Source organism: Epinephelus lanceolatus, chromosome 15 (assembly GCF_041903045.1).
Source record: "Epinephelus lanceolatus isolate andai-2023 chromosome 15, ASM4190304v1, whole genome shotgun sequence".
Taxonomy (NCBI): domain Eukaryota; kingdom Metazoa; phylum Chordata; class Actinopteri; order Perciformes; family Serranidae; genus Epinephelus; species Epinephelus lanceolatus.
In genome coordinates this window covers 18,427,892-18,449,657 of record NC_135748.1, presented here as the reverse complement: position 1 = coordinate 18,449,657, position 21,766 = coordinate 18,427,892, and the positions used below count along the sequence as shown (strand labels likewise).

At 40.9% G+C, this 21,766-nt stretch overlaps 3 protein-coding genes across 3 annotated transcripts; 2 read left to right on the top strand and 1 right to left on the bottom strand.

The window, feature by feature from the left end:
* Positions 1-1,153: 1,153 nt before the first annotated feature.
* Positions 1,154-11,455, top strand: ppp1r14d (protein phosphatase 1 regulatory inhibitor subunit 14D). The gene is made up of 4 exons (XM_033643178.2): positions 1,154-1,606; positions 9,467-9,547; positions 9,975-10,007; positions 10,377-11,455. The coding sequence occupies exons 1-4, from the start codon at positions 1,427-1,429 to the stop codon at positions 10,443-10,445; spliced, it is 363 nt and encodes a 120-aa protein (XP_033499069.1). The 5' UTR covers positions 1,154-1,426; the 3' UTR covers positions 10,446-11,455.
* Positions 10,986-15,931, bottom strand: zfyve19 (zinc finger, FYVE domain containing 19). The gene is made up of 11 exons (XM_033643177.2): positions 15,709-15,931; positions 15,493-15,614; positions 15,345-15,398; positions 15,099-15,265; positions 14,843-14,985; positions 14,593-14,701; positions 14,208-14,426; positions 13,994-14,070; positions 13,687-13,788; positions 13,435-13,598; positions 10,986-13,202 (listed from the first exon to the last, which is right to left on the bottom strand). Exons 1-11 carry the CDS (start codon positions 15,760-15,762, stop codon positions 13,124-13,126), a joined length of 1,290 nt encoding a protein of 429 aa, XP_033499068.1. The 5' UTR covers positions 15,763-15,931; the 3' UTR covers positions 10,986-13,123.
* Positions 15,932-16,002: 71 nt separating this feature from the next.
* On the top strand, positions 16,003-21,554 carry bub1bb (BUB1 mitotic checkpoint serine/threonine kinase Bb). The gene is made up of 9 exons (XM_033642125.2): positions 16,003-16,101; positions 17,641-17,808; positions 17,920-17,979; positions 18,078-18,222; positions 18,321-18,517; positions 18,607-18,770; positions 18,902-19,095; positions 19,184-19,284; positions 19,649-21,554. Exons 2-9 carry the CDS (start codon positions 17,666-17,668, stop codon positions 19,926-19,928), a joined length of 1,284 nt encoding a protein of 427 aa, XP_033498016.1. The 5' UTR covers positions 16,003-16,101; positions 17,641-17,665; the 3' UTR covers positions 19,929-21,554.
* Positions 21,555-21,766: the final 212 nt, after the last annotated feature.

The window sequence follows — 21,766 nt, the reverse complement described above, 5'->3', positions numbered from 1 at the left end:
AACAAAAGCAGTGCCCACAAACTCTACAGCTCCCTGATGCAATACGATTTTACATCAGTAATAAAGCAGTAGAGGTCAAACTCATTTGCTGCCCCTGCTTTCCTTAACTTCCACCTAGAATGTGTCACCTGTCCGAGGTGAGACAGCCTAACATGGGTCTCTGGTGCACGTCCCCTTTTTTTAACCTGACGGTGCAGAACCAAGTAGCATAAGACGAGATGAATGAATTTGTTTGCCTGGAAAGGTGAGCTGCTGGAGGCACTCAATAATTCAGTGTTTGTAACAGACGGTGCATCAGTGGGTGAACACGCGCGGCTATGCCTGATTGATAGTCCCTGCCAAAACAAAAAACTGAACCCCATTATTCATATCGTAATAGGATCCGTGGAAACTCTGCGGCCCGTTGTCTCTGTTGTCTCAACTGTAATAATTTGGCAGCGGGAGGTACAACTATGAATTTCTGACCTTGGGTTTACGTGCTGCGTGTTGATATTTGACTTCGCAAACATTGATGGTTTCAAGGCTTTTATTTGACATTTAACTTCTGGAGAGCCATAAATAGTGCTCTCCTATTCATCTATTATTCATGGGTGCGTAACTGAGGATGCCAATTTGACTTCAAGGCTTATTAAACGTACACCTGATAATGCCTGTTATAAAGGGCAGGGCAGCTATCACACTAGAGGAACCCTGGCTCACCTGTCAGGGGGACCCAGCTATTGTTGGAAGTGTTTGTGAACACAAGAGCCCTTAGCATGCCAAACCCCTTCAAGTCTGTGAGCAGGCAAACACCTTCGATCCTCTTACTGAGGGAATATTTGAAAATATGGGTGGTGTGTTGGTATGTAGATGTTTCTAATGACAGGTATGTCTACAAATCATATGATCAGAGATAAAGGAAGATGCATATTTCTATATTTTATGGTGTTAGTACACATTTTGGCATCTTTTCAGCCAGAGTAATATCCCAACTTGATTGCCGTGGTTGCCCTCTAACCCTTTCTGCAGTTTTTATCACTGCAATTGAACTCTGCTCTCCCACCTGCTATAACACAAAGCAAAAAGCAAACACACACCCTATAAGGTGCATGTGCACATACAAATGCATGCAAAGACACACACGCGCGCAGAGGCATATCTCATTACCATCCTCCTGATAGTGCAGCCAGTGGGTGTTGCAAGAGGAGGAGGGAAAGAGAGCAAGACAGTGAGCTTGAGAGAAAGAGGGAGAGAGGACGAGGACAGGCAGAGAACCAGAGCTATAGAGAAGGAGAGCACGAACACTCAACAAGATAACAGGAGATACGCGTGGGAACAGCTGCCCACTGGAAGAAGAGATATAGACAGAGCTGTGTGTGTGTGTGTGTGTGCGTGTGTGTGAGCGAGCTCCGTGTGTTTCCACGGTTCTCCTGAGGCCGTGGCAGCCATGGCGTCAGAGCCTAGCACCCAGTCCAGGGTGATGTTCCAGGCGACGGACAAAACAGAGGAGCCGGCGCATCGCAAGCTGGGCAAGCTGACAGTCAAATACAACCGCAAGGACCTGCAGAGGAGGCTGGATATCGAGGAGTGGATCGACGGGCAGCTGCACCTGCTGTTTGACTGTGAGGTACGGGGTAGGGTGGCTCACACTGACACACACTCGCACTGTGGTGTGTGCCTGAGGAGGAGGAGGTGAGGGTAAGGAGCAAGGGAGTCACTGAGCTGCTCAAAGGTGGCTGTGGCCGGGGCTATCCATCATGTTTAAGAGATTACAACGACCTAAAAGAGGAGTGGGAGGCGAGGAGCTTTGCTTGAAGGCTGCAATTTTTGGCACACAAGCCCTCATGTGTCATCAACCTGACTGCGGTATCAGCTGTGCGGTGTACTCCGTGGCGTTCTACCATCACGATAGGATAATTTTTCCAAGATAGGATGTCTTATTTACGTCAAAAGGAGGCTAGGTCGCAACCCTGATAATGCTTGATTACTGTAAAAAATAAGGCTGCCATATGGCCACGATTAAGTTGGTTTTACACCGTAGGAAGTTAAATACATTCTAGGATCAGCAACATAGCAGGCAAACAATATCAAGAAGGAAGTCAAAGCACCAAAACAACGTTTATAACTGCGATAAAATAATAAAAACGGTGCCAGAGAAAGTAATAAAATATAAAAGCTGAAGAGCAGGATAGAAAGGGTATTTTATTTTGCAGTTTATATGTCTAGCTATTATGGTGGCATCCAGGACATTATGTCATCATTCTAGTGTGTGTGTGTGTGTGTGTGTGTGTGTGTGTGTGTGTCCTGTCTCTCCGTCTGCAGACACATTCTTGTGGACACAGTCACTCAGTAGTTATGCATGATAGAAACTACACACTCAGATCCTCCCAATATGGATGATGATTAATAATGACAGTGATTAGATGTTGGGGAAACTTGCTGTATAAACAAATATGCAGAAAAAAAATTCAAGATATGCAGTTCTATTAACACAGTGCATGTCAAATGTAAAAACAAGAGTCGTAATGTGGCAATGAGAGCTCATTATTTCCACACTGTGCCTAATTAATGGCCTCATTGCATAGATGGTAAAGTCGAGACACTGGCCAGCTCTGTCTCTCACACAACCTTCATAACTCCGCTCCTGTACAGTGGGATACAATCCAATTATGTCAGAGGCTCCATATTGATTTGCTTGGCATTCTCCGAAGGGAAACCATGGCAACAGATGTCTCATCGCCCACATGAGGCAGCATGGTACAGTGGAATTAGGGGTGTCTGTTGAGGAGCACGAGCTTCCTAATGACGACGCAGATTAGATGACAACCCCGCCGCCGCCGTTTCATGGCGGAGATGGCAGAGACAAACTGTTTCTCATTTAATTCTCCATCGACACAGAGACCCCTTGGCTGCAGATTGCCTGTAGCCACCACTCTGTTTGGCATCCCCTTACACTGCCAGGGTGCCCTTTGCATATGGCATACACTTATGCTGCAGAATGTGAGCATGCATCCCTATCCATCTGACTGGCTGCCTGACACAGAAGTTTACAGCACATCTAATGTTAGACAACTAGCCTCGCTTTTTCTAGACCAGCAGATAGTAAGGGTTAAGTCTGGTTAGCTAAAGTCACAGCTGATTGCCAGGCATTTTTAATATTGTGCTACTATATTTCTCATCCCACTTCTTATTTTATGAGCTTTATTCCATTCACATCCCAAGCCCTCTTCCCTGTGGTAATATATGATAATATGCTTGCACAGCTGAGGGTGGAATAAATTACATTAGTGGAAATCAGGACGTGTGAAAACAGATCTGAAGTCTTTCCCTGTGTACTCTTTTGATCTTGTCCCAGAAACAGACATTTATTTCACGTTTCCAGCACTTGGTCTCTCATGTTTATGAAAGATAGCAATAACAGTAGAAATGTCTTTGATTCAATCATGATAGTGCCTGACCTCATTAATATATATGTTAACAAGAGGACCTCCTCTATAAAGTCTATGTCCTTGCTATATGAAAATGAATGCTTTGCTCTCTACTCGGGATAGACTGGATATTTGCATTAGCCACTTGTATGGAATTAGTCGTGGCTCGTCCATGTGCACTGGCCAGTGTAATGAATTTTGCATGGGGCTCAGGGGAAGGTTACTCTGTTGGTTCTCTGAGTCTTCCGCGTGGAAGCATTTACCATCAGTCCCCTGTGTCACCACCTGAATTATTTAGACGCATCTCTAATTCATACAAGTGCTGCCTCAGTCTGGAGTGGCCGCCTTCTTTGCAAACTTCACACCTTTTGAGAAATGATAACCTAAAAAAAGGTGTGAAAAACAGCTCTCAGATGGACTCGAAAATGTTGAGCAATGTTTACGCATATGTGTGTACAGTAAACCAGATCATTGTTTTCCCAACTGACTCAAAGCTATTAGGACTTTCCATTAAATGCCTGTTTTATGTAAGTTAAAGGGATACTTCTCCTGCAAAAGGACGATTTATATATCAGTTAATCACTGTGTGTTACCTTAAATTTGTGAAGAAAATTTTGGTTTTTATGCATGCTTCTATGGTGAACGGAGAATCCAAAAAAGACAAACATTCTCCATGAATAAAATAAATGGGGTCCACCTTTAACAACAGCAAAACTTTATCAAAACATCTATTTACAAACTCTAAAACAACTCATGCAGTATAACCCAAGTCTCACTTATCCAGCTGTATCCTCAGCACTTCTCAAACACATGCATTTTTGCTAAAACCTTACTATTCAAAACATGTCAGTACAAACAGTCTCATGCATGGCAGAGTAGTGTGCCTGCACAGGCATGTGTTTAGATTTTGTGGAGCTCATATGCACATGCATGCACATACATGGTCAGGGCGTGCTCTTTGTAGGCGGAAATGTTTTAATCATGATGTTTTAGTGAAAATGCATGTGTTTGGGAATTCCTGAGCATACATCACTGAGACTTGGATTATACTGTGAGCAGCTGTAAACAAATGTTTTTTGGATTTTCTGATCACTGTGGAGGCATGCGAGAAAAACAAAGTTTTCTTCATCCATTAAACGTAACGCTTGGTGAGTTATTTATGTACGAATAGTTAATTTGCGGGTAAAGATAGAGACTACAGGGCAGTAATTGAAGTCGAGATGTACTATAGACTCAGATTAACCACATCATGTTGTCATAAGTTTTAATTCTCATTCAAAAAATTACCCCGCTCCTTTATAACTGGGCACCAGGATTGGATCTTTACACTCTTGTTTTCCCTCATTAAACTGTGTCATCACTCATTCTGTACAGTTAATGGATATTTTGATGTATGTGCAGCTCATGCCTCTGGCAGGAAAAGGGAAGGGTCTGATAAGTTGAACATGCACTGGCATCTTCTCCAAAACAGCTGGGTTTCCTGGGCATGGCTTCCTTTACATTATCATAGCAAACACATAGTGTGTGTAATGGAACCACAGATGTTTTGTTGTAGTATTTCCCAACATCATCAGTCAGTGAATATCATTACCTAACACTTAACATGTAAAGAGCGTCTCTACTCTAGCTGTTAACACAAATCTTTAAAGGAATAATTCCACATTTTGGGAAATATAACGCTCTGGTTGAGAGTCAGATGAGAAAATAGACAAATCATATATCTGTCTGTTCAACATGAAGCTAAATCCAGCAGCTGCTTAGCTTAACATTAATACAGGAAACACAGAAACAGTGAGCCTGGCTAGTTTTTATACTAAGATAACAGGGTGCTGGGTATGGCTACATATTCAGTGTACAGAAATGCCAAATTTTTGCTTTAAATAGTACCAAGCTGAAAGCCTAACACACTGCTAGCTGCCTCATTACAACTGCAGTATTCAAGAGGAGTCAAATGGAACAACTAAGTAAATAAACAAGCAAACATAAGACAAAAATAGGTCACAGATACACCAAATTTTTCACCCTCTGTGGATGATCAATGTCTACAACAAATTTCATGGAAATATGGCTTTAAGGTATCTTGTTTGTCACAAGTTGATAAATTGGTCTGCAGCGTGGGGCTGCAGGAAAAATTATGAGGGGTGACTGGAAAGTTTTGAGCCTAACCATTACCTGGGGTGCTAGGAAAGCCAAATGATATTTTTTATAATCTACCACCTTAAGTAGATTCTTGAAGTGAGTAGTGGTCAGTGATTTGTTGAAAATGGAGATACTGGAGTATCGTGCTGTGATCAAATATCTTTATCTCAAAGGAATGTCACCATCTGAAATCCACCAAGATATGCTCAATACTTTACATGACAATGCTCCTTCATATGCTACAATCCAATGCTGGGTACAAGAATTCAAGCGTGAAGAGTTCTTTTCCACTGGGATAAAGGTGCTTCAGTGTTGCCCTTGAGGGGGGTTATGTTGAAAAATAAAAGCACTGAAAAATCTGTATTTTGTTTTGTTTCCTTGAGGCGCAAAACTTTTAAGTCTCCCCTCGTACATAATGAGTCAATGGACCAAAATCCTTTCATAGAGAGCATGAGCATGTTCAGTAAACATCCTGATAATATGTCCATTATAATTTAAAATATGCTATGTGCTGAGTGAAAACTGACCTGATGGAGGTGACAGAGTAAAGATCAATGGGTCACCACTACAATAACTACGGGTCGTCTCCTGAGGAGCTTAAAGGCGCTGAATAAACTATTATGATAACCTGTTTGATAGATTTTGTACTGGGCTTTGAACTGGAACACAAGCGTCCCGTATATCCTGAAATGTCATGGAAATTCTGGCTTTCAGTCTGTTTTTTGCAGAAGTTAAGGGCAAATTTTTGACCTGAGGGTTGCCCTAGATTATGGGTCAGAGGGGGTCACTAAAATCATTAGGAACTGTTCACTGGGGGCCATGAATATCAATATTCAATTTCATGACAGTCTTGCTAGTAGTTTAGAAAGTGTTAAATAGGTTGATCGATAAATATCATCATGCTTAAGTCAATTTAAGTAAACTCTATTTATATAGCACAACCCTAAGCAAAGTAAATAAGTGATTCTCAGAAAACATGTTAAAAAGGAAAAAATAATTTTAATGATCAATCTACAACTTACTCAAATTTCAGTTCCAAACCTAAGGCGCTCTGACAGGAAAAACCCGGTCAGCTCATGATAATGATGCAACTTTCCTGATTCTGAATTAAAAATTCAAGTGGAGGTCATCTTATCTCAACAAAATCCAACTGCCTTTTGAGACTGCATCTGTACAGCCCGTCTTAAACTGCTCTCCTCCGAGAACCACTTTGATATTCATGAATTAGTTAGTTATTAGTGCCAACATTCATTTTAGCTTCAGTCCATTGCTTTTAAACTTTAAAAAGTGCTGCTGAGACATTTCTGCTCCAAGGCCTCATTAAAATGCTGTTTTCCTCTGACAATGAGGGTAACTCTCGACAAGCTGAAAATTGCTACTGCGTATGATATGCCATACTAAAATGTTACTGGAAGGGTCATCGTGTTTTTTTGTGTTAAATGCACACGTTCCTCTCATTGATATTCAGTGGTGCTCTGCATGGTCCTGCTGTCACAGACATACAGAGAGAACTTTAACCTCAAAAAGGAATAAAGGAGTATACCCATGTTCACACTCATCACTAATGTAGCACTTGGGTAGGCTTCACTTTCACATTCATCCTTTACTTACTGAATATGCCTCTCTAGATATCCATTTAGAGTTCAGTGCAATTAATGTGCATATATTATCAATCCTTGTTGTAGCTACATCTAGAAGCAAATATGGTTGTCCCTAAAATGTATAGTTGGATGCCAAAAAGGTAAATAGAATATACTTAATTTGACGGCAGAAACAACATTAATTACAACTCACATTCTTTAGGTGGGCTGCTCTAGCATCACCTTGGGTCTAGACCCAATGGAGAGTAGATGGCAAGCAAATTCTGCATGTTAAGTAAATAAGAAAACAATCGATTACGGCAGAAATGTATCTCTCTCTTCATATAGATCGATCAGCCAAAACATTGAAACCACTGACAGGTGAAGCGATGAGCTCATTACACTGCATTGTTCTGCTGGGAAACCTTGGGTTCTGACATTCATGTGGACGCCACTTGACACAAGTTACCCACCCAAACACCGCTGCAGACCAAGTACACCCCTCATGGCAACAGCACTCTTTGATGGCAGTGGCCTCCCCAGCAGGACAATGTGCCATGCCACACAGCAAAAACTGCTTGAGAATGTCCAGAGGAACAGGACATATAGTTCAAGGTGCTGATCTGGCTTTCAGACTCCCTAGATCCCAGTCCAATCAAGCTTTCATGGGGTGTACCCACTTCACAACCTACAGGACTCTAAGGATTTGTCGCCAACGCCAAGGGTACACCCTCAGAGGTCCTGTGTCCATGCCTCAACGAGTCCAAACCAAGAAGGCCCCACTGCCAGCGGGGAGTGCCGTTGCTTTGAGGGGTGTACTTGGTCTGCAACGGTGTTAGAGTCGGTGGCGCACGTCAACATCCACATGAATGTCAGGACCTAAGGTTTCCCAGCAGAGCATTGCATTGTCATGAGATGATCAATGTTATTCATTTCATCTTTCAGTGGTTTTAAAGTTGTGGCTGATCGGTGTATATCAATATATCTATAAATATATCCTACATGAGCAGTGACTGTTTAACAGGTCAATAAAGATATTCAGACGATTTCATTTACACCAAACAGTTTAAATCTGCGACCTAACCAACTAAAACACAAAGAGCACAACATAACCATCCACAGCCAGTAATAACCGAGGTAACTGAGTGAAGCAAAGCCCACACAGAACAGAAAAGTACAGCATGGACCAAAAAAAGACAAGCGTTCAGCCCTGCCTGTGTCCTGCAGACGTCAGCAGAATCACACAGGGTCCAAACCGGCAGCATGTATCAATTAGAGAGGGGGGCACAGGGGATTCTGAAGGTGGGCCCATCTATTCCGCCACTCAGCACTTCCACATTGATTAGCTCTCTCCTCATCCAGAAAGCAGTGCAAGCCCCATCCTCACCAGCCATGAAAACTCCCCAACCGGAAAATATTCCTCTTAAAAAGAGGCCCCACTTGTCAAAAATGAGTGTACGACTGCTGACTCTTGATATCTCAGGATTCCTCTAGTAAGCACTGTTCAGTCCTTCTGAAAATGTGGTTAAAAGGTGTGGATAAGAGCTTGTGATGAATTGATTACTTTGCTATATTGCTTTTTATAAGTGGAGACTCAGTGCCCTTCTTTACAGTCTTTACATGATGTTGGCATTAATCTTTCAATGTGCTGCCAGCTATTGTTTAGTTAAGGCTAACATTTAAGAAAAAGGGGTTTATATGGGTTTAGTATTACAGTCAATGCTGCCATTGGGTTTGTATTTTAACTCTCAATATGGGACAACAGAGCTGAGATGAAGATATCCTTTAGAGAACATTTATACTGGAAATAATCTCTCAGTAATGGCTGGGCTAAATGCTAGCTGGGTAAACCATCCATGAAATCTGATGGTGTCATGTGGCAAGTATGGCCCCCTGGAGCCTTTTTGCTCTCATGCCTCAGTGCTCTTCAGCTTTGCCTATGCACGGAGCCCATCATTAATCATATCATTGTTATGACAAATTATTAAAGAAAAAAAGTTTGTTGTTATTGCTACAATACAGCCATCGCTATTAACTAGGGTGATAAAAGTACGGTGCCAACTCTTTAAAACGTGACCTTCCAACGGCTTATATAGTACTATGCTGCTATGAAACCCTTGCCATGTTGCATCACATCTTGGATCACATCTTACACTCTCTTCTCCCTCTGAATGACTCTGCTCAGTGGTGTGGAATGTCTTACCACTGCGAGTAAAAGGATGGCAAGGAGCCCACATTATACATTTGCAAGAGCTCATGTAGCATGCAGAGATACAACTGTGGGCATTTTAGCATTAGAGGAATATTGCCTTTAACATTTGTTTCTCTCTGCTTTTACAGGAGGAAGAGATTCCAGAGTTAGAGATCGACATAGATGAGCTCCTGGAGCTGACAGATGAGGGGCAGAGAACCCGTCTGCATGTAAGAATGCGCAAATGCACTTGAAACGATGACATTCGCTTTGTCTGTATATGTTTAAATTGAACTATTTACTCAACCTCGCAGCATAGGTTGAGTAAATAGTTCAAGTTAAACTAAATCATTCTGAGAATACGTAGGCATGTTCATGGCTGTCACGTATACTCAATGGAAGATCTGTTGAACATCTACAGAACAAAACTGCAGTTCATCAAAGGGCATCTTGAGTCGCAAGAGTCCAACATTCAGGCTAAAGACTTTGAACATTTCAACACCGTGACACCTGGGTACATACCTAACTATTTGCAATGTAGGGTAATGGCTTAACAAGCACTCAACCCTTGCTGGAATCCAATGTTGCAATGTTTGCAGTGAAAAATCAATGTCCAATGTTGTTAGTGAGCTTATATGTGTTTGTTTTCTTTGTCAGGAGCTGTTGCAGGAATGTGGAAAGCCAAAAGAGGTGAGACAAAGAAAACTTTTAAGAAACTGCGCACAAGAATATCAAGATTCCAATAATTACTTAAAGGTCTAGTGTGTAGGATTTAGTGGGATCTAGCAGCAAGGTTGCAGAATTGAAACTTCTCCTGTGTTTCAAGTGTGTAAGAGAACTGAAGCGGCCATTGGAATATTTTAACAGCCCCAGTGTTTCATTTGTTTGCTCTGGGCTACTGAAGAACAACATGGTCTTCTGCCAACAGATGCTCCTAAATCCTACACACTGAACCTTTAACAGAGTAGACTATTGCTTGTCTATGCTAAAGGTTGTCGTGTGTGGCATGTAAAAGTTACACGCAGGAAATAAAACCTATTTTCTCCATGTCCCCTACAGGATTTTATCAACGGGCTGCTCTACAGGATAAAGGGTCTACGCAAAATGTCAGGTCCCTTGAAGAAATAGTCATAGGTCAAATAAAAAAAATCAAGACAATGTGGAGCCTCGTATCTTCCCATCTCCCTCCCGTTAGGGTTAGGGTTGACTGTAACATGTCAGCGGGACTCACTTCCTACCCTCTCCTTCCCCCACCCCACCCCCACCCGCTCGTCCTGGGTCAGCATCAGTCTTAACACCAGAGCAGTCGGGTTTTGAATGGATTTTTTTTTGTATTATTTCACTTTAATATATGGACTGCTGTAACATTTTGTCTCCCATAAACATACAAATAATGCACATGTGATAAAAGTTGTACTGACTATTACTCAGATGGACCTTTTTTTGTGTACATTTTCGGTTGCCTATTTATGTACATAAATATTTTTGTTCTGATAACAGTGTTGTATGTCGAAATAAAATCGAACATTTTCAAGACAAGGCTGCTGATGAATTCTCAAAAAAAGTCACAGTATGCTGTCATCAGGTATTATTCATTCAACACACACAAATGAATATTGACATGTCCATTACAACCATCAATTTAAGAGTACCAATGAAACAACCCTGTTGCCACAGTTGCTCTTTATTACTGCTTTAAAAGACAAAGAATGATTCTGTCCTACTGTCCGGAGACAACTGTGAGACTTTTCTCATTCCCAGAATATAAGCTTCTGTTTTCTGGTGTACATCTTTCAACACAGCGATGGAAACAAAGGAGACGTTGACATGTCAAGTCTAGGAGTAAACACAGTGAAATCAGCAGCAGGAAGGTCCATTAAGTATGCATCCATTATCCTAGTCCATTTCCTGTCTGTGGTGCGTGTATGACATGGCCAGACAAGGGAAACACAGTAACGGCCTCCATGCAAACCTTAATGGAGCAAGCCCCCAGAGGAAAGTGTAATTATGGTTTCTCCTCAGTTAGCTTGACAGTAATGCACACTGATGAAACTGCACTCTGGCCTTCTCTCTGTCATACACGGAGGGTCTTTCAGCTGAGGGCTCCATTATAGTAATTTGCTTGGTTCGTCCCCCCACTTCCACTCTCTGACACAGAGGCCATCCATACTGTTAAGACTAAACTTCTGACAAGGCCTGCCAACCTAGGACAATTTTATCAAGTGATGATATCAGTGGTTGAAAAAAAAAAGGCTTCAGTGTTAAAAATATACCTAAAGAGATGAAGTGACACAGCGCCTCACACTTTTGCATCCTTTATAATAGAATTACACACAAGGACAAGAAAGGCAACGCTCATGTCACACTTGCAGCCAAACATAGATTACAAGAGTGACTGCAGCGCCTGCCAAAAGCAAACAAAGCCCTCAGTAATCCTTTTATACTGACTCCTCTGTACTTCCTCAGTCCAGAGCTGACAGTAGTCTGGGATTGTACATCTTCCCAGATGAGCTCACGATGTAGCTGCTTTCTGTCTGTGCTGTCTTTTTTTTAAATAATCAAATGGTGACAAGTGCAAAGTGCATCTAAAATGAGCCTTTGTTGCCTTTTGGAAGTAGGACAACCAACATAAGAAAAACACTTCAAGCTTCTTATTCGGTTCGACACTTTAAAACTTTTTTGTATGCAGAAGCACTGCAGTTTTGCTAAAATACCAACAATGTCAAGCAGCATCTGCAAGATTCACTTACCTAAAAGCTAATTATTGACCCCCAACAGGGTCATTCAGAAGGTAAGTTAGGAGTTTTCATATCATACATATTACATTACATTTACATTAGAGTGTATGTCTATGTCTTCTCTTAGCTTTGCCATAAATCTGCTATTATATCTTATTTGTTTAGTTAATCTAGATCTCTGTTAGCTATTACAGAAAGCAGATGCTGCTCCTCCTGTGGTCTACACAGATGCATGTGTAAAGCCACTTTGGGCATACTGGATAAGTATTAGAGCTGCACCGAATAGTTCGAAGCTTCATTCATATTGTTGAAATTTGAATTCTTAGTCAGCATTTGAATACTGCACAGCCATTTTTTTTCTGCATGTCTATTCATTCCATTTAAATGCGGTATTCTTGCACAGTTGTGGATAAAGATGAGGCTACACTTATATTACGTCTGTAAGATTAGCTTCTAGCGGTGGCTGCATACAAGGTTTCCAACTTGTGTGATCCAAAATTTTCCAGTAACTCCAGAGTGTTGCAGAGTCCAAAGGTCAATTCCCAAAAACAACAACAACAAAAAAAACATGTTTTCATCTCACAAAATACTCTGCCTCAATCCATATTTGTCGAACTTTAGCCTTTCAAAAACAGCATTTACACTGTGGTCAAAAAACAGTCTGCTCACCCACTTGCTGCAATCAGACAAAACTGATGAGTTAAATTCATCAGAGGAAGTTAACTCATTTAATCCATTGGATCACTGCATTCAAATTGAGGAGGTTGTTTAAGAGTTGTTTTTTGAGGTTGATAACATCATGAAATATGGTGACGGACATTCGAAGCTTCATTCAAAAACCCCAATACAAGCTTTGAATGTAAATTTTAGAAATTACGTTCGGCACAGCCCTAATAAACTGGTGTTAAAATAATGTGTCATGGCTTGTTTTAGATGATGAGTAGTGTTCAATCCTGTGAGACACTGTTTGTGTAACAATTAATAGGTCACTTAAGTCTAAAGCACAAGTCTAACAGTGATAACTGACCAGAGCCTGATAAGGCAAACACCTGCTGCACTGTCTCCCTATCATGTCTTCCTCTTCTTCTTCGGCGCGGTGTAGTTACTGGTGCGATGCTCCTTCCTGTCATATTTATCATGGCCTTCCCTGCGGAGATAATGGAGAGTGGATTGATAATTCATCACAATAAATACTTTATATTCATGCTGCTTAACAGTATGGCAACAGCCTGTCTACGGTTTATCTGGGTCATGGTATGCATTCCAAATCACAGTCATCTTTCTGGGGCATCACAGCAAAGACTTCCACACAAAGCTCTGCTCTGAAGCAAAACCAGAATTAATATTGCTCTTATTACAATGAATATATGTTGGGCTACCTGAAGCAGCGGTTGCAGTATAGGTCTCCATCACAAGTATGACAGCGAAGGGTGGCGTCGTGGTTACAGATGCAGCACCATGGTAGCTCCTCCTCATCACTGTCTGATGGCTGATGTGCAACAGCAGCGGGTGAAATCCTACTCTTGGAGGCTGGAGCCTGGGTCTTTAAAACAGACATCAGCTCACAATTAAATGTTACTATCTCTAATACCTAAAAAATTTGGAATTTATATTCTATGTTCTTTAAGTACCGGTTTCTTTGAAGCTTTTTTCTTTTCTGTGTTCTTTGGTCCACTTTGTTCTAAAGGTATGTTGTAGCCACTGGCCTCATCCAATGCAGCTTCTTCAGAGAGCTAGAACAAAGGTCAGAAATACAAAAAAATTAAAAACAAATCCTCCTATTCACATTACAAATAATTAAAATGGCAAAATAGCAGCCCCTTGTGGCTACTGAAACCAGTCCAGATAAGCTCAAAGTCATCTTTCAGAGTGTGATATGCACTCCGTGATGTTATCAAGCACCATGTACAGTAATATAATCTCAAATAAGACCCAGACCTGTTTTAGCACTCTCATCACAGCCTCTTCCTCAGTCTCCTCTTCACTGTCAGGGTGCTGAAAGTCCTCCATAGTAACTAGCAGTGACATGACAAGTACAATAATGACATTCACACTTCTGTCATAGCCACAATGATTACAGATAGAGCTTGTCATATTTTCTGACATTGTGATGGGAAAGTTAAGATAACCAAGATCTTTGTGCCTGATGTACCTTTGTCTGGGTCCTGCCCCTTCAGCCGCGCCATCCTCTTGGCCATTTGGAGGATCTGATCTTGAGTATGGTGCTCTTTCCTCAGCTCCTCCATAGCCTCCTCCAGGACACGGGCCTTCTCAGCCTCCAGCTGCTTGTCCACTTCCTGGTTCTCCTCCAAATTCTCATCCCATGCCCCTCCCTCGCCCTTGTTGAGATCATTCATAGCGCTATCTGCACCTGCAGAGGGATTAATAAGTTTGGGCATATTTGTATCTGACCACAGTCAGCTTTTAGTTTCAGAGTGCAGTCAGGATGTAATTATTATAACTGCGTAAGACAATGATATGACTGAATCTTTAATTATTAATTGAATCTGGGAGAAATCAATGAGAGGGATAATTACTGCATTCAGGATTTGATTGCTGGTCGTCTATGGCAACTTCCTCTGTCATCTGAGTAATCAGATCATTGGCTTGTTCTGTCTGAGTGCGGTTATCAGGAGGCCGGTGTACCTGTACAGGTGAGCACACAAGTCCATACTGGTAAGCAATTATAGCAAAATATAAATACTTCTAAATTGAATACTTTAAGATGTCCAGGGGCCAACTATATGCCCAAGATGTTAGAAACAAGTGGAAAGAGGCTTAGCTCACAGGTGGAGGAGCTTGAGATGGTGGATTCTGACCCCGTAGAGCTGCCAGACGGTCCTCCATCTCTGTTGCAGAAGGCACTGGCTGGCTGGGAGCTTTCAGAGCAGCAAGGCGAGACTCAAGCTCTTTTTCGGAGGGGACAGACTCTGAAAAAGATGTAAAAGGCTTAGGATGGCTTTCGTCAAGAGAAAAGATATTGTTACTATGCGTGTGAGATTAAGTTAAAAAATGGTGGCTGCTAAAAATCAAATTTCATTACTTAGTGTGGTGTCCTCCTTCAGCTTTTGAAGTCTCTCAGCGATAGCCTGATCTTCTTTACTCAGGCCTTTGGTTGGTAGATGGCCTGCCTTACTGTTTCTATTGTTTCCTTGTGGAAGAGGTTTTGCCGCCTGTTGCTGTTGCTTGGCCTCAAATGCAGCGACTCGTCTGGGACAGAAACATGAACTTAAGATATCATGAAAGTGCTGTAATTTTATTTTCAAATATGACTGTATAACTTACTGACTTTTTGTAATTTTCAGGGGGAGACCATCTTCCAGCACTGTTTGAAGATTCTCCACTAAAAATGAAGAAATGAAGATGAGCAACAAAGCTTGCTTATTAACACTAATTAATAATCACATTTAAATTCCTTTGCACGGTTTGACCTTTACCTTGTCAGATTACCATGGCACTGTTTGCAGACCTTCTGCTGGGTGTTGCCACAGCGAGGCACCACAGCACTGAAAGTTAAACAGCTGGAGCAGAAGGAGCGGCCGCAGCCCTTACAGCCCAGCTGAGAGGATATAGCAACATAAATAACAGATCACCTTCCATTAAACGTTTAATGTGTATGGCTATGTGATTGATATTAGCCAGCAAGCTCTTACCTCCTTCTTGAAGAGACTGAACTTTGATGCACAACAATAACAACGGTTGTCCATGCCGACACGTGCAGACAGTCATGAGACAGGCAATTATAATCTGACTGATATTGCTCTAGCAGGTAAATACGTAAAGAAAACGGACTCTATTAATAATAATTTGGCAGCTAGCTATCCATTTATAACCGTTCAACGTTGCTGTAATCTAAACAGGAACCAATCCGGAAGACGCTACGTGACGTCAACCTGCGTTTTCCTGTTTCTGGTTCCTCCAATCAGCTTTCTCCAAATCCTCTCGCGGTCCTTGTTCAAAACACAGAACTGACCGCTGAGTAGCGTTCCTGCTACAACGGTATCGCTGCAATAATCTGGAAAAGACACAAAGAAGGCCTGTAAACGGTATGAAAAAAAAACACCGTTTTGTGGATTATCAGTTTTGTTGTCATTCGTGGCTGTTAAATTCCGCCAATTTTGCGAATAACGACATAAAACGACCGAGCTAAGGCTGGTGTTAACTAGCTAGCTAGCATTAGCCACCTCCCCACGCTGTGCATTCAAACGTTAGCAAGGAACTACGACACTGCAAACATGACAGCCGCCCTGCAGATATGGGTGCAGGATGATAGCTAACGTTACAGTTAGGGTTAGGTGTGTTAGATATTATGTTGCATTAGATGATGATATTACAAACGTTGCGTGTGATTGTAATTGTTAATCCATAGCTACTCATTAACTGTGATTGCTAAATTAGATGTCAAATTATTTTCGTAACGTTTTATAACGGGAGATCAAAGTCCTGTGTCGTCATTGGAGGAAGATGTATTTAGATATTTAACTCAAGTAAAAGAAGCAATACAACAGTGTAGAAACACTTTATTTAAATAAAAGTCCAGCATTCAAAATCTTGCTTAAAGGGATAGTTTGGTTTTTTGACGTGGGGTTGTATGGGGTACTTATCTGCAGACAGTATGTTACACAAGGTAAATGTCAGTCGACACGCCCCCAGTTTGGAAAAGCAGGTTAAAGTCTGACACAGAAGCAATGCACTGCTGCGGATGGGGGTCAGCAACAAAACATCTTTCAGCCACCTGAAAAACTTAGTTACTTAGAAAAACTTAGTATTTCACTGCTGTGTGTCAATAAGATATGTTGACATTTCCTTTACGCTAATATTTTGTTGCTCCCGTAAAATGATTCCCATATCTTTAATTATTTTTCTGTTTGAACACTTAAGCACCAATTTAAGCCATAAATGATGATAATAACAAAGTTGAATAACGTTATTGACATGAATGTGTATTAAGTGGGAAAGCTTAAAGTCAATGGACAAGATTACAATGGAGGAAATATTGTCAAAGCATAACATTATTAAAACTTTTTAAGCCGGCTAGCCTAAAAACTCTGTCTGAATAATTATGTTACTTTATAAGACTTTGAATATATAGAGAGGCTACACCAAGTTTTAGGGAATTAAGTGTAAAACAGTTTAAGCTGTAATGAGTAACAATCATGTTAATTCTAAAATAATCTATAAATTATGTGCTGTTGATATGTCAACCATACTACAATGTGTCACAAAACAGAAAAAAAGCCCATGGTGACATCTTTAAATGTATTGTTTTGTCAGACTAACAGTCCAAAATAAAAAAAAAAATCCAGTCTACAATTGTAAAACAGAGAAAAGCTGCAAATATTTAAATTGGAAAGGGTGGAACCATAGAGTTATTGGCATGTTTCCTTGATAAACGTCTTAACTTATTGATCTAATATTAGTAGTAATAGATTATTATCAGTATTATCAAAGGATATAAGCCTTCTACGCAAATTATACTTAATGAAAAGATCATCAGACAGTTGCAATAAATGAGAGCATTTGAGAAAAATTTACTTCAGGTAACTGATAAGTTTGAGTCTTTATGTGTGTCTGTTGGTCTTTAGGCATCCAGTTCTTATAACATCCACAATGGCAGAAGGAGGAGATGTGGAGTGGGAGCTAAGCAAGGAAAACATCCAGCCACTGCGTCGCGGCAGAGCCATATCAGCCTTACATCAGGCGCTCAGTCAACAACAGGATGGACTCAGCTCTGCCATCAACCAGCAGCGACAGTATGGACGATCTTTAAAACACTGTGTTTGAATGGGGCAATTTTTGTTAAACACTTTTTCCCAGCAGTTTTCACATGATGATGGAAGTTTTGTGGCTTTTTGTTTCTTCAGGGCCTTTGAGTCTGAATTGCGGATGTATGAGGGAGATGATCCACTTGATGTTTGGGATCGGTACGTCAAATATGTAAACAGTGAAGTGTTTTCATATGTGCTGATCTTAAATCTAAAAGGTTTCAGTTTTAATTCACACATGGCTCTGTCTTTTTCAGGTACATTAAGTGGACAGAGCAGACCTTCCCTCAGGGGGGCAAGGAGAGCAACCTCTTCACACTGTTGGAACGAGTCGTGACCAAGTTCACAGAGGAAAAGAAATATCACGACGACCCTCGCTATGTTGACCTCTGGATCAAATTTGTACGTGTAACATATTAACCTCTGATTATTTTTGCTACTTTGACAAACTAATGCAGAAGTAGTAACCTTTGCCATACGTGTGTTTTGTGTGCCATCAGGCAGAAAATTGCCCGGAGCCCTTGGACATTTACAGGTACATGCAAGCACAGGGAATAGGAGTGAAACATGCATCCCTCTACATTGCTTGGTCTGAAGAATATGAGAATCAGGGCAACTGTCGCAAAGCAGATCTGGTTTACCAGGAGGGATTCAAGAAATGCGCAGAGCCCCATGATAAGCTCCTGCAGTTTCACAAGTATGGATTTATCCATTAAAGTTTGAGATTAATAATTTGAAAATGCAAGATATTGGTGTAACCACAATTTTCTTTGTTGTTTTTTGTAGGGCTTTGCAGGCACGTGTGTCACGACAGGTGATGATGAACGTGGAGGAGGACGATAGTGACGATGAGCCTAAACAACCTGAGAGAGTTTCTTTAGCTGACCTCAAACACAGGGGGAAGAAAAAGGCCATCGCCCCCGTCAACAGAGTTGGGTCTGCAATCAGAAGTAAGTGCCTGAATATACAAATAAAATAGTTGTGAAATTTTAAGCTGATATTACCAGTGTTCTAGCACCTGTAAATGCCAGCATTAAAAAGGTTTAGTTTTGATGTTTGATTGTTGTTGTTTTGTTAACAGGTATTTCTGGAGGCCTGCAGTCACACGGCGCACCTGTCCTTGGCAATGTTTCAAACAGTCGGTTGGTGATCTTTGACGAGAGCAAGGCTCAGAGTGCCGGCCCTTCAGAGCCTAGGTTGGAGTCCTGGGTGGCCCCTCCCACTTCCAGGGCAAAGGAGAATGAGCAGAAGACGGAAAAATGGTGTGATGTCAAGGTATGAGACAAGCAGGCGTTGTGCTAGTTGATTTTTAAATGTGAGGAGTGCAGCTCTCTGATGTCAATTTAATGTGTATGTACCACAGATGCCCCAGAAGACCAAATTCGGACATACTGTAATGGCCCCACCACCTCCCAAACCCACCTTCCAACCATTTGTTGAGGAGTCAGACCAGCCTCCAACAATGTGAGTGACATGAATCTTACATTTATCTACAGTTTGGATTTATTGCTTTAATTTGAAATGAACAAATCAACAGTTTTGATAATGAAGTAAAGTACTTCTTGTTACAACCTCTCAATGGTGATGATGTGTGGTTTTTCTTTGTTTCATATCATTGTAAGTTCAATGAAATTCTAATTTTTTATAGGATGATAATAGTAAAAACAATCTGTACCACATTATGAGATGCCATTTTAATAGGCTATAACTGAAAGAATAATGAATATGCAAGTTAAAGCCATAAGTCTGTAATCTGAGTTTATCCACCTTGGATCATGTGAGTAAGATTTCTGTGATTTGATTTGGCATCCTCCTTCTACCCTCTCAGGACTCCTTGTAAGATCAACCCGGCCGTGAACACAGTTTTATCAGCACGTAAGCCCTGCAGAGAGGAAACGCCTCTAAAGAGACTACAGGAGCACCATCAGCAACAGAAGGAAGCAGAGTCAGGAAAACTACAGGAGCAAAGCATGTACTGTAAAGAGCTGCTTCTCAGCGGCGCCACAGAATTCTGCTTTGAGGAGCTGCGTGCTGAACGCTACTTCAAAAAGATGACACAGGAGGTCAGAGGTCAAAAGGATCACACTAGTGCCAGTGCTTCAAACTGATGCAGTTGCATTGATGAAGAAGACTGACTTTTTGATTGCTCTTTTCTTTTTTTATATGAATTTCTGCCTTAATTTTTATCTGCAATTATCATGTAGTTACTGCTATATTTTGTTTGTTATCCTGCTGTAAATATTTTGCTTGTAGAGATCCAGTTACTCAGAAAGGTAAGAAGACAAGAGGGGTAAAGCTTTTTAGAAACGCTTATTTTTATTGTGTTGGATTCATTATAATAGTGCAGGGGAACCAAATAACACCCGTACAATTTAATTTAATCCAGTACAAAATACCACAAAATTGACAATAGTGTGGAATTAACATGTACACAAACAACAAAACATGTTTCACAGCAGTTCTGAAAGACCTGCTGGATTGGATTTATACTGTTACGTGTCTACACCTTGTACTTTGTAAATACTAAACATGTTTGATCACAACTCAAGTCTCTAGTGCAGAAATACAACTTACACTTATTGCTAATTTCCCAATTACTCTGTTTATTTCTCTTAATTGCATTGTTCTTCAGAACAGTGTTTTTTATGTGTGCTGTCTCTTTGAAACTACAGTTGGTAACTTTTATTAAAATAACTCAAATTTGCTGAAATTGTCACTATATTCTGAAAGAAGTACATGAGACGGATAGTATATGAAAAAAGATGTGCTTCCTTCTTTTCCTACTGCTTCTAATGGCATTCACTATAATCTACACACCTGTCGGGACAAACCGAAAACCAGCCAGAGCTGAGGAGTTTCTAATGGAGCTGTTAGTCCTGTCAATCGCTGCTCGAGAACTTGTGTCAAACTACCTACTATATCTTCCCTCAAATTTTTTCAGAAAACATATTTTAGTGCACTGTTTAGCTGTAAAATGAGAACATTTGTGACCCAGTTGAAAGCAATTGACCAAAGTACCAAGCACTGCCACTAGCCAGACCAACTTTCTTGTTTTACAACTAAACAGTGCACTGAAATATGTTTCTGAAAACATTTGAGGTGAGAAATAGGCAATGCAGGTACAAAATCTTGATTCATATTTGATCAGCGCTGCCCAGGTTAACAGTTTGACCGCAGTTGTTGACAGCTGTGTTAGACTCTCCGCAGCTGTAATTAGTTACTTTTAATTCACATGCAGTAAGACCATCCTAATGATGTGAGCTCAACATTCTGTTTTGCTGTCTGTATCAGTCTGGATTCAGTACTCCCCCAACACTTTCCAGTTACTTTCCAAATTAAATCGGAGCCAATCAGGGATTCGCACCGTAGTTGACAGCGTAAGCAGCCAATCAGGGACTGCGTCGTAGTTGACAAACTGATACAGAGAGCGAAACAGAATGTTGAGCTCATGTCATCAGGATGGTCTAATCAGTATTATATATTATATAATACATTAGAAGTGCTACAAGGCAATCGAATATGATTTTTTCACTTATTATTTGTCTCATTTATTGCTGTGTGAATATAGTTTCAGCAAATGTGACAAAAGTTTTTTTTGTAAGATAAAAGTTACCAACTACACCTTTAATTTGGTCTGTTTTCTTCAGTATTTCTTGAACAGATGCCTCTCAGTCTGACTGAAAAGTCACTTTTTGGCCATGTGACACTGGTGTTCAATAAATGTGTTAAATGTCTGGCTAATGACTATGGAAGCACTGTGTTGGGGTGGGGTTTTTTTTTAGACAGAGGGGGGTTGTAATAATGCACTGTCAGCAGGGGGCATGCGAGGGAAAGCATGGATTATACTGCTGGTAATGGTATCTGCTTTACAAATGGGCCACGAGAACAATTTAGTGCTGACTGTAATCTGTAACACTGGTGGGCACGAGTGAAAATAGGAACAATC

Excerpts from the sequence above, each read along its gene's own strand:
- ppp1r14d (XM_033643178.2), top strand. The coding sequence starts at position 1,427 with ATGGCGTCAGAGCCTAGCACCCAGTCCAGGGTGATGTTCCAGGCGACG. Across the intron at positions 9,548-9,974 it reads GGCAGAGAACCCGTCTGCAT|GAGCTGTTGCAGGAATGTGG; the intron begins GTAAGAATGCGC and ends TTTCTTTGTCAG. Across the intron at positions 10,008-10,376 it reads AATGTGGAAAGCCAAAAGAG|GATTTTATCAACGGGCTGCT; the intron begins GTGAGACAAAGA and ends TGTCCCCTACAG.
- zfyve19 (XM_033643177.2), bottom strand. The coding sequence starts at position 15,762 with ATGGACAACCGTTGTTATTGTTGTGCATCAAAGTTCAGTCTCTTCAAG. Across the intron at positions 15,615-15,708 it reads TCAGTCTCTTCAAGAAGGAG|CTGGGCTGTAAGGGCTGCGG; the intron begins GTAAGAGCTTGC and ends ATATCCTCTCAG. Across the intron at positions 13,789-13,993 it reads TGATGAGAGTGCTAAAACAG|CTCTCTGAAGAAGCTGCATT; the intron begins GTCTGGGTCTTA and ends CCTTTGTTCTAG.
- bub1bb (XM_033642125.2), top strand. The coding sequence starts at position 17,666 with ATGGCAGAAGGAGGAGATGTGGAGTGGGAGCTAAGCAAGGAAAACATC. Across the intron at positions 17,980-18,077 it reads CCACTTGATGTTTGGGATCG|GTACATTAAGTGGACAGAGC; the intron begins GTACGTCAAATA and ends TGTCTTTTTCAG. Across the intron at positions 18,518-18,606 it reads AAGCTCCTGCAGTTTCACAA|GGCTTTGCAGGCACGTGTGT; the intron begins GTATGGATTTAT and ends TGTTTTTTGTAG.